General features: G+C 50.3%; 1 protein-coding gene across 1 annotated transcript in view; it reads right to left on the reverse strand.

Moving 5' to 3' along the window:
• Positions 1 to 7,827: 7,827 nt before the first annotated feature.
• Positions 7,828 to 12,443, reverse strand: part of wwox (WW domain containing oxidoreductase) — a 119,087-nt gene continuing 114,471 nt past the window's right edge. The window contains exon 9 of the mRNA XM_079743090.1: positions 7,828 to 9,354. Coding sequence (XP_079599216.1) covers positions 9,163 to 9,354 — 192 coding nt within the window. The 3' untranslated portion in view covers positions 7,828 to 9,162. The remainder of the gene's footprint in view (positions 9,355 to 12,443) is intronic.

Raw genomic sequence — 12,443 nt, forward strand, 5'->3', positions numbered from 1 at the left:
TGTGTGGGTATTTGTGTGTGTGTGCGTGCGTACGCGTGCGTGTGTGTGCTGTGTGCATGCATGCGTGGGTGTGCGTACGCGTGCGTGTGTGTGCTGTGTGCTTGCATGACGTGTGTGTGTGAGTGCCGTGTCTGCTGCGTGCGTGCGTGCGCTTGCGTGCGTGTGTCTGCGCTCGTGCGTGAGCGCGAGTGTGTGTGCGTGTGGTGTGTGTGTGTGTGTGTGTGTGTGTTCAACACGGGGCCCTGGCCTGCTGTAGTGTGGGGTGGAGTGATGTCACAGCAGAGTGCATTTTAATAGAGAGGGAAGCAATTAGAGAGGGGACAGGGCGAGAGGTGCAGAGATGGAGAGGCTGTCGGGGCGACACACATTACACACACGCGCGCACACACACACACACACACAGACGCACACACGCACTCATTACCGAGGATGAGTTAATTAATTGCACAGTGATTCACAGTCCTTCGTAATTAATCTCGTAGGTGTGCGAGTGTGTTTGGAGAGGTGACTCGACACCTTCCCATTTATATTACAGACACACCTCCCCCTCGGCCCTCCGCCCCTCCCCCAGGCCCCTCCCTCTCCCTCCCTCTCCCTCTCTCTCTCTATCCCTCCCTCTCTATCCCTCCCTCTCCCTCTCTGTCTCTCTCTCCCTCCCTCTCTCTCTCTCTCCCTCTCCCTCTCTCTCCCTCTCTCTCCCTCCCTCTCCCTCTCTGTCTCTCTCTCCCTCCCTCTCTCTCTCTCTCCCTCTCCCTCTCTCTCCCTCTCTCTCCCTCCCTCTCCCTCCCTCTCCCTCTCTCCCTCTCCCTCTCTCCCTCCCTCTCTCTCTCTCTCCCTCTCCCTCTCTCTCTCTCTCTCTCTCTCCCTCTCCCTCTCTCTCTCTCTCTCCCTATCTCTCTCTCGGATTAACGAAAAAAACTCTCCAGACTTAACCTTTTAAAGAAGAGTTTTGTCTGTTTTGTCGCGGCAGATTACACGGCCTTTTAGGTAGGACAGCGTTGTTGAAAGGCGGGACCATCGTTAAGTGTATTCCAGAGCTCATCACGCTGTTTGTTAAACAAGCGAAATGCACGGCTGTCAGAAAATAGTGTGTGTGTGTGTGTGTTGGGGGGGGGAGGAAGAGGAGGTTTGTTTGAATGTTAAATTTAAACGACACAATGTAATGGCGTCAAGGTCTTTAATATAAAAAACTATACGAGGACCAGAGCTCACTGCAGCGGCTGTTGTCCAACGCTTCCCTGCTCGCCCTGTCCTTCTCCTCAGAGTCATCCACAGCACGCTGCCTGCACACACACACACGCACACACACGCGCGCACACACACACACACACACACAACGCTGCAGAAATACGTCACACGCAGACATGCTGTTCCACTCCGGGGTGTCGTTCACAGGGTTCACGTCCCTCTCTGTATTTCTGACACGACCGGAACCAACCGGCGGTGAGGAACAGGAAACAGGGCAGTGCCCGGCCTCCATTTGCCTTTCAGAATCCCTCCACCTAGTCTCGTCTCCTTCATTTCTCCTCCATACCCTAAGCCTGTGTGTGTGTGTGTGTGTGTGTGTGTGTGTGTGTGTGTGTGTGTGTGCGTGTGTTTTTATCTTGTCGAACTCATCCACGTGAAACACGCCGTGTGTTTCTCAATTGGCCCTTTCCACCACCGTGATCCTTAGCATCCCCGAGGGGGTGTGAGAGAGAGAGAGAGAGAGAGCGAGGAAGGGATGGAGGGAGAGAGAGAGAGAGAGAGAGAGAAAGTTGGCCAATCACATTTAGAAATGAAACAAATAAAAAGGGTGTGGGCCGATGTTGAGTGATGAGACAGCTCAGCGGTTCCACCATCCGTTCCCGCTGTCACACACACCCCAGGACCCCGCCTACAACACTCTAAGACGCTGTTATGATTTTACTGTGTTCGGAAAAAAATACGGGTCCCTAATTTATGACTATTACTATTAGTATTATTATGATGATGATGATCAAGCACCGCCCAGGGTTTATTTACAAGTGTGCGCTGGTCTGCTGCCAATAACGCCATTAAGGGCATTGTCTGAGCGCCGGCGCCACAAAGGTAATCGTGAGCGGAGGAAGGCCGGAGTGCTTCGGAACGAGGTCATTATCTTTGAGCGCCGTATTATTTTCGCCGCGGCGCGTAAATCTCAAGAAGTCGTCGCCGTCCGTCACAGCCACCGGCTGATGAAGGAGGGGGCGTGCACGTGGCAACGCACACGCTAAATGACCTCAGATGGGGGTGGGGGCGTGTAAAGAGAAAAAGTCACAATTCCGAATAAATAATTTGCAGTGCGTATGTTTGTGTGTGTGTGTGTGTGTGCGTGCGTGTGTCTGTGTGTGTGCGTGGGTGTGGGTGTGCATGCGTGGGTGTGTGTGTGTGTGTGTGTTTGTGTGTTTGTTGGTGTAAGTGTGGGGGTGTTTGCTTGTGTACAATAAGGAAAGGTGAAGGACAGGGAGGCAAACCGAGTAAGTGGGACAGCAGTGAGAGAAAGGGAGAGAGATGGGGGGAGAAGTGATTTATAAAGACAGAGTCGATCCTACCTCCGGATGGCCTCAGTCTGAGACCCGGAGAGGACGTCTTACTCAAACCGGCCCTTCCGTCTCGTTCTTATTCCTTTGCTCTTAATTTGCTTTCAGCTTGTAACATTGCGTTGGGATTACCATTGGCAACAGAAACAAAGACAGACCCACACGCACACACACCCCAATCGTCAAAGAACACGCGCAGGGTTAACCAGTGATATTAACCAGAGACAAACACTGCCCACGTGGACGGGATGGAGACGTGACGCATCGGTTCAGAGCGATCACAGCACAGCCGCTCTCTCCCGCTCTGCAAAGTGCACCAAATCGGTTTGAAAACAAACAGGGCACGTCTTTGTGTGTGTGTCTATCATTCATTCATACATTGAGTGATCAAAAATGTGTAGAAAAGAAGGCAAATCTAAAGGTCAACGATGATGTCACTTCCGGTTCCTCACACACAGGAAGCAGAACGTGAGCCATGGACACAACACACATCGCCGCTCAGCGTCTCCCGGCTCCTCCAAAGCCCCCCGTCCAGTAGCTTATCCCCTCTGCCCCGCCCACCGCATCCCATGACAGCCAGAGGGGACAAAATGTGTACATATGCACCCCCTTACGCCGTTATGCACGCTTGGTTTTGTTCGTGTGTGTGTGTGTGAAACTGCGTGTTGTGTGTTACAGTAATGGGGGCATTGGGCCCACATGTGTGACACCGTGGTCGCGTGTGTGTGTGTGTGTGACAATGCGCATCTGTGCGTGTGTGCATGGGCGCGCGTGTGAGTGCGTGCACGTGTGGGCGCGTGCGTGCGTGTGTGTGACCTTGGCTCGGCGTTGGAGGGGGTCGTGAGGAGTCAGTGTGTGAGCAGCCGAGCGTTCTCCTGCAGATTAGCAGCCTTTATTACCGCCACCAACCACTGGCCTGACAAATCCTCTTATTTCATTCCACCTGCTTCCACGTCTCCAGCCGGCTCTCCCTTTGCTCTGTTACTCACTCCCTCGCCGGGCGCCCTTTTGTTCACCTATAACCTCTATCTAACTCTCCCGCTCTCTCTCTCCACCTCTCTCCCTCTCTCTCTCTCCCTCTCTCTCCACCTCTCTCCCTCTCTACCCCTCTCATTGTGTGTCTCTCTCTGTCTCTCTCTCTATCTCCCTCTCCCTCTCTCTGTCTCCCTTTCTTTCTCTCTCCCTCTCTCTGAGTCTCTCTCCTCTCTTCCCCTCTCCCCCGCTCTTTCTCCCTCTCCCTCTTGCTCTGTGTGTGTGTGTGGGTCTCTCTCTCTCTGTCTCTCTGTCTCTCTCTCTCTCTCCCTGTCTCTCTCCCCCCCCCCCTCTCTCTCGCTCTAACTCTATCTCTCCCTATGTTAGTTTGTCAGTGTCGGTCTACCGTCGTTCAAACAGTAGCCATCCTCACATAGCGTCACACTCTCACACATTGTCGCTTTCTTCCCCCCCCCCCCCCCATAGTGTGATGAATCTGTAGACGGGGGCTAGTAATTGTACTTCAGCTAAAGTGCTCATTTCTCTTTGTGTTTGAAAGCTGTGACAGGCAGGAGATTTCCTTCCCTTTCTTTTTTTTACCTCTCCTTCTTTCTTATCTGCCTTTCTGTTTTCCCCTCCCTCTCCTCTCCCTCTCTGTCTACCTCTCTGTCTCCCTTTCTTTCTCTCTCTCTTCCCCTCTTCCTCTCTCTTTCTCCCTCTTGCTCTGTGTGTGTGTGTGGGTCTCTCTCTCTGTCTCTCTCTCCCCCCCCTCTCTCCCTCTCTCTAACTCTCTCTCCTCCCTCTCTCTCCTCTCTCCCTCTCTCTCTCCCTCTCTCCTCCCTCTCTCTCCTCTCTCCCTCTCTCTCTCTCCCTCTCTCTCTCTCCTCCCTCTCCTCTCTCTCTCTCTCTCTCCCTCCCTCTCTCTCTCTCTCTCTCTCTCCCTCTCTCTCTCTCTTTGCCGCTCTGAGTCAAACACAAAGGAGGGCACCCGGTAGGAGACCCGGTAGGAGACCGGTAGGGGACAGGGGACAGGAGACAGGGAACAGGAGACAGGAGACAGGGGACAGGGACAGGGAACAGGAGACAGTCAGGGGACAGGGAATAGGGGACATGGAACAGGGAATAGGGGACAGGGAACAGGGAATAGGGGACAGGGAACAGGGAATAGGGAACAGGGAACAGGGAATAGGGAACAGGGAACAGGGAACAGGGAATAGGGAACAGGGAACAGGGAATAGGGAACAGGGAATAGGGAACAGGTATTGGAACAGGGAATGGGGAACAGGGACTAGGGAATAGGGAACAGGGAACAGGGAACAGGGACAGGGAACAGGGAATAGGGAACAGGGAACAGGGAATAGGGAATAGGGAATAGGGAACAGGTATTGGAACAGGGAATAGGGAACAGGAACAGGGACTAGGGAATAGGGAACAGGGAACAGGGAACAGGGAACAGGGGACAGGAACAGGAGACAGTCAGGGGACAGGGAATAGGGGACATGGAACAGGGAATAGGGGACAGGGAACAGGGAATAGGGGACAGGGAACAGGGAACAGGGAATAGGGAACAGGGAATAGGGACTAGGAATAGGGGACATGGAACAGGGAATAGGGGACAGGGAACAGGGAATAGGGGACAGGAACAGGGAACAGGGAATAGGGAACAGGGAACAGGGAACAGGGAACAGGGAATAGGGACTAGGGAATAGGGAACAGGGAACAGGGGACAGGGGACAGGGAACAGGGAACAGGGAACAGGGAACAGGGGACAGGGAACAGGGAACAGGGAATAGGGAACAGGGAATAGGGAACAGTGAATAGGGAACAGGGAATAGGAACAGGGAACAGGGCTGATCTGCAGCCACAGTGAGAGTGCGGTCAGGCCTGTTTCATCGTTACTCGTTACTACATTGTTACACTTTAATTACGGATACGTTACAACGTGATGTTGTCTATAACGCGAGGATTCTGGTTTGTGCGCTCAACCCAGCTCTTCAGTTTGTGGGAATAAGTTAAAGGTTTGCGTTTGTATTAAACATTATTTTTTTTATAATATAAATGTTATATATGTTATTTATATTTTATCTCTTAAAATTGTTATATTTATATATTTATTTACGTATTGTATATATATTATTGTATAATATATAGACAAAACATATCCATATTATGTATCTTTTCTTTATCTTAGCGTTTCATTTTCTTGTCAATTTCATTCTTTCCCGCAAATTGATATTTTATTGTGTTCCTCGCCTCATCTCCATGATGCACTTTGTAACTGGTATTCTAAAAAGCGCTGCATAAATACAGTTAGTATTATTATCGTACACATTGCCTATCGATTTACATTTTCATATCCCGGGCTGTTGTCGAGGACAGCCGGTCCACAATCTGCAACAAAGCACGAGTACGTGCGCAGATATTGCAAATAATATTTCCATTGACTCCACAATGGCAGTTTATGAAAATTGATCAACGGTTATAATCACGCTGTCGTCTCCTCAGCAGAGATCCATGAGGAGTGAGAGGAGAGGTTATCACTGTGGCAGGGGCAGGACGCCGTAGTATTTCCTCCCTGCAGATATTTATTGAGTTAGCAGTGCCCGCGGAGAGCGTTAACATTGATTGTGATCATTAAATATATCCGCTTGAAATGGCAAGGCGGTTTCCCTCAGTCACTTGAAACACCAACAGCGGAACAAAGGCGTAATCAAATCAATCCTCTCATAATTATTGTTTGAGAGGGGGAATTAATCACAGGGACAAATAAAAACAATAATGGCAAATGAAATGGCCGGTCATAAACAATTACTGCCGGAATTAATATAGATACAGTCGACATGCTGGGGAAAAATCAATGGAGATTTGCAATATATTCAAATTATTTTCCACACCATACGATCTATATGGTCTAACATAGCTTTTAATTCATTTGATCAAAGTCTATTACAGCGGTGTAGACAATAGAGTGAGAGAGAGAGAGAGACAGAGAGAGAGAGAGTGAGAGACAGAGAGAGAGAAAGAGAGAGAGTTGCGGAATAAGTGAAGACAAAGAGAATACTAAATGGAGGCAGACAGGAGAAAGAGACAGTGCTAGAGAGAGAGAGAGAGAGAGAGAGAGAGAGAGAGGGAGAGAGAGAGAGAGAGAGCGAGAGAGAGCGAGAGAGAGAGAGAGAGCGAGAGAGAGCGAGAGAGAGCGAGAGAGAGGGAGGGACAGACTGAGAAAGTGTGTTTACGATGAATCGGCTGGGGGGGGGGGGGGGGGGTCAGAGATCAAGGTCCTCTCCTTGTGAGTGCTGCTCCTCTCGCTCGCCCCCCTCGCCCGCTCCCTGGGAGGAAGTGTAGGCTATCGATTAGCTATCACATGATTCCGATAGGGCCTGATCAATAGGGCTTTGTATGAAAGCCAGGCAGGATCCTCCCTCTCCCTCTCCCTCCCCCAGACCCACCCATAGATCTGTGTTAAAGGGCCCCCCCGCCCCCCTTCCTCTCTGCTGCTGTTCTTGTACTCTCACGGGACGCACCTGCCTCGCTCACCACACACACCGGCGCACGCACACACACACACACGCATGCACAGTCGTGCAAACACACCCACACCCAAACACACCCACAGCTAGGAAACTGTAAGATAGGGCTGCGTCGTCCGTTGGTGTGTGTGTGTGTGTGTGTGTGTGTGTGTGTGTGTGTGTCCGGGTTTGAGGAAAGATTTGCTGTTTTTTTGTTAATCAAGTTCTCTCTGGGTCCACGTCAGATACCACAGAGTGTGTGTGTTTGTGTGTGTGTGTGTGTGTGCTCGTGTGTGCTTCAGGTGTGTTCAGTGCTGTGAAAGGACAAAGATAAGACACCTGTACTATGGAAAAGGTTGCAAAATAACAGCGGTATCAGTTTCTGCACAGGTTGAGTGCGTAACTTGTGCGCATTACAGCTGTGGGGGGGGGGGGAGGTACAGACAGACAGACAGACAATGATTCATGTGTGAGCGGAGAACAAAAAAGACATAAAGCACGTCTAAAGGTGGCAGATTCTGGCTGTATGTTTGGTTTTCATTGCACTACGTACTGTACTATAGTATCTGCTCAGTCTGGTGTTAAAAAGTAATTTGATTTGGTTCATGAACTGTAAATATATGATGCTTAAATAATTAACTTATACGATAATCAACCAACTCACAAGCTAACTTTCCTTTACTGCACCTTTTTAATGACCAGAAAATATCTACGTGTAGTTGTACATTTCTCAAGTGTGGCTAATGACGCATATATATTTATGTATTCAAAGTTGTTCATTTGTATTTCAACAGTAATGACCTTCAGACGAACAGTCTCTGAATGCGTTTGTACAAAGCAGGTCAATGTTTATTGTTTAGCACATGGCCGACGCGTTAGGGACATAAACACGACGTCATTAACACCGGGACCTTCTCCTTCTTGTTCTGTTGCAGATATCGGGACACTGGAATCCAGATGTTTGCAGAGTAACCCCCCGGTTACCAGACTGCCATAAAGCACAATGTCAGAAAACATCCCAGTGCTTCTACTACAGGACCTCCATGTTCCGCAGCGAACACACCCTGAAGCGCAGAGCACGCTGACCGCAGGAAAACAAGACGACATTTTTAAAAACAACACTTTGTGCGTGGCCACACAACGGGAAACCACCGCAGAAAAAAACAACACCCGGGAACTTGAATCTTCTGCCGCCGTGACTTTGCCTGGACCCACTCTCGTAGAAAACGCCCCCCCCCCACAAATATAACGCGGAAATCTCCTAAATAGATGATTTAATAGGCAGAATGGGTCAGCAGATCATCATGATGTCCACCCCCAACAGAGCACATGTCCACCGCTGACGGCGGTGATGTTGTAAATATTGTACAGACAAACACATTGAGGATGTTGAGAATATGATACAAAACTATCGCATTACTGTTTCCATAGCCATGACATGTCATCCCCCGGTTCCCCTTTACCTACACCCATAAGTGTCCCCCCGTTTTACTATCCCTGTTTCCCCCCTCGACACCCTTAAATAATGAGCACAGAAACACTGAAACGATGCTCCCTGTAGCTGGAATAGAGAAAAATGAAGAATTAAAAAAAAACTCCATTTACATCCACGTAGATCTAGAGGACATTAGATCTACATAGAGAGGAGAGACGTATTAAATGGGAGGCGAAGATAGAGAATGTTGTGCCCACTTCCAGTGAGCTCACATCAAGCTGGCAGCCGCACAGAAAGTGACTACACACACGTACTAGACCAGGGGAAGACCGGCAGTTGGGTTTACATGCTTCGCTATGGCTGATGATCCAGGCTGGGTTTCCTTAGAGGAACGCCTGTGTGTGTGTGTGTGTGTGTGTGTGTGTGTGTTGGTAGAGCAGAGCCTTCCCGAACCCAACGCCTACATGGACGGAGCCGACCTGGCGGAGTATCAGTAGGGGGGGGCTTCAGGGGTCAGGCCAAGGTCCAGAGACCCACTGTTCCCCCGATCGCTCTCCGGCGTGGATCTCTCTCTCCAGGAGTGTCCACGTGCCGCCTGCCACAGCTCGACATACCCTGCCGACGCTGGCTTGTGGTCTTGCTATCCCCCCCCCCCCCCCCTCGAAGCCCCGTCGAGGTGGTCCGCCGCCCCGCTCCCCTTCATCCATCATAGGGCCTGAACGTCCGTAGGCCTCTCCGAGACCAGCCGCTCGCTTAGCTCCCAGAGCCCCGACGCCAGGCACTGGTCCTGGGCCTGGGGGGACGGCAGGCAGCGGAAGCAGTTGTTGAAGTACATGCCCCCGATGCCCTCCAGCTCCGGAGCCGCGGCGCAGTACACGGTGGTGGCCGCGCCCTGTTGCTGTGGACACAGGGGGGGGGGGGGGAGACAGTGTCAATCTAGGGTGAGCGAAGAGGAGAAGGCCCACACACACAGAGTAGAGAGGTGAACGGGAGGGAGGCTGTGTTCACTCCTTGATACACACCTGGAGTCCATTGAGACACACACACACACGCACGCACACACGCACGCACACACACACACACACACACACACGCACGAACGCACACGCACACACACACACACACAATAACACACAGTTGCACACTTACATACCAAACCCTCACCCTGTCCCATCCTTCTCTCTGGCCATAAAACCCGGGTCATATGGTCGATGCTCTATCAGGACCCTGCAGTGTACATATATTTATATACATATATTTATTTCTCTAGTGCGTACAGGAATCCTGGCTACGGGACACAGTGCATGGCGACAATGTTTAAAGATGAACTGTTATTAAAAGTACACCTTTGTCCTCTCTGGAGGGGGGGAAAAGGATAAACCAATAGGAAACAAGGGTTTTTATTTCGATTCTTAAACAGGAAGTTCAAATCTCTAACAATATTATACGTATGTGCGTATGATACATTCTTTTTCAATGGGTTACGCCTGGGCGTTGGACTCGTGTGTGTGTGTGTGTGTGTGTGTGTGTGTGTGTGTGTGTGTGTTACATTTGAAGGTGACCCGGTTGGATATCAGAAATCAATACAAGCAATATTCTCACAGACTCCGACAAACACACACGGCACAAGGCTTTAACTCCGTCTCCTCCTCGGGGGAGAATCCTCTCCGCTCCCTTTCTCACTGCTGGGTTTATACCCGCTTTAAACGTGTTCTCAGACAGAGACGTGGTGTTCCACAGCTTTTAGACGTTTTTATTGCGTTTTGGTAATGCGCCGTGTCCCATTCGCTCACTAATTAGCGTGGATATTCCTAGCATTAGCAATCTGCGGAAAGGAGCGCGTCAGGAGGAATTTTGCAAGGCGGCCTGCCGTCTCGCAGAAGAGGCCTTTCATGTTGTGGACGTGGCTCAAAGCTTTGACAGAGTCCCCTGCCGAACAGAAGACAACTTATGTACAGTCACATGAAACGGCTGACCTGGTAATCCTCCGATGAGAGACAGAAAGACAGAGAAGGGGGCGAGGGAGAGGGAGAGGGAGAGAGAGAGAGAGAGGAGAGACGTATTAAATGGGAGGCAGAGATGGGAGAATGTTGAGCCCACTTCCAGTGAGCTCACATCAAGCTGGCAGCCGCACAGAAAGGAGCATCTTCTAGGGCATGCATTCAGGCATGGGCATGACACACAAACGTATGCATCGCACCCCCCCGTTTAAAAGAGCTTTCTGAAGCCACCAGACCAGAGAGAAGGAGCCAGTGAGCCTTCAGCTCCAAAGACAAACGCCGCTGGTGGAGAAGCCGTTCAAGAAACACCAACACACACACCAAACTTTAGACCAAACATATTTCTAATCAGTGTACAGACAGACACACGGCTTTGAGTAAAGTTGTTGCAGGCGGCGGTGTGTGTGTGTGTGTGTGTGTGTGTGGTCATGGCTACAGATTGTGGGTGTGTTTGAAGTGTGCTATGCATGATGAGAGGAGGTGGTAAACGGCAGATGAAGCGCAGACGTCCCCTCTGTGTTGCTGCTGTCTGTCTCACCTGCCAGCGATAACTCCGTCCCCACACAGCGGCGTGTTCCCATATCAAAGACGTCACCAAATGCCACGCACTGTCTCACACAGGCTGGGGTTCACACGCGCGCTCAGACCACCTCATCTCTCCCTCTGTTAGAGCTTCCAACAGAGGTCATCTGAGAGCTGGAGACCTTTCAACTGCACTGATCTCCTCACAGCCAGCGACGGTGGAGGCTTTGACTCCACACACACACACGCAGAAGCGCACACACACACACACGCACACGCACACACACACGTATACAGACAGACACACATATGCACGCTCACACCCCCCCCCATTGAATACTGGCCGGTTTACCAAATGTAAGTTGTTTGCGTCCAACTCCCAAAGAATACTCTAACCATTAACAAGGACTCCAGGCTTGTAGTTCCGATGTATGTGGCTGGGTTCATAGCTTATCCGAAGCCTTTCCCCCTCTACACTTGAGCCCTGACCTCTCCTGGAGATAAGGACGATGCGATCAGACATTAACATGGTCGACCAACGACCACTTCTACCCATCACGTGTGCGTGTGTGTGTCTGTGTGTGGGTGTCAGTGTGGCCCTAACCATTTGTAACCCATTGTGGACCTGTACAAATCTGTGGATTTTGTTGTGTTCCTCTCTCTTCTTCTCAACATGGCTCACACTCTCACATATAACAGCTCTTCCGAGTATCACTGTTAACCTAGCGGCTCGAACACCGCTATGGACGGAAGAGAGGGAGGGCAGGGTGCCATCGCAAGTCCTTTTAAAGTCATCCAAATGCAAGACAAGATGCATCAATACCAGAGCAATAAATTACAAAACCAAAGGAATAGGACATTCCATTACTATATGTCTATGCTACATACTACATTTTCACCATTGGCAATGCAACCATTAAAGGTATGGTCATTATGAATTATTCTGTGTATTAATACAAATCTACACCTGGACCGAACTGCTTCAGAATCAGATCCAAGTCTTCCAATTCCAAAATTAAACAAACGAAACTCAATGGACAAAGCAATAGATGTGTCTCTACAGTGTGTATGATTATGCAATATCCAGTGATCGAGCGTATTCAAAAGCAAACAGGAGAGGTGGGGGGGTGATGGAGATGTGTCCAGGAGACGGTGATGTTCCTTCGCTGTGTTTCGTTCTGTGATGGCGTCATCCAACCGTTCTTCCCGGTCATGCGAGTGTTCCGAGACCCTATGCATGTGACCCTTCACAACCCACACCTGTACTTTTCTCATTGACCCATTCTTCTGACCTTTGACCTGATGTAAATACCCCCCCCCCCCCCGTGCTGTAAAACAGTGCTCTTTTTTCCTCCTGTGTACATAGGACGTGTAAATACCAAACCAGCTATGCATGATGGTAACTTAGCAGTCTTTCAGGTACTTTTATAACCCCCCCAAGAATTCTCATATGGCATGTGCTGAT

This window comes from Pollachius pollachius (assembly GCF_949987615.1).
Source record: "Pollachius pollachius genome assembly, chromosome: 9".
NCBI lineage: Eukaryota > Metazoa > Chordata > Actinopteri > Gadiformes > Gadidae > Pollachius > Pollachius pollachius.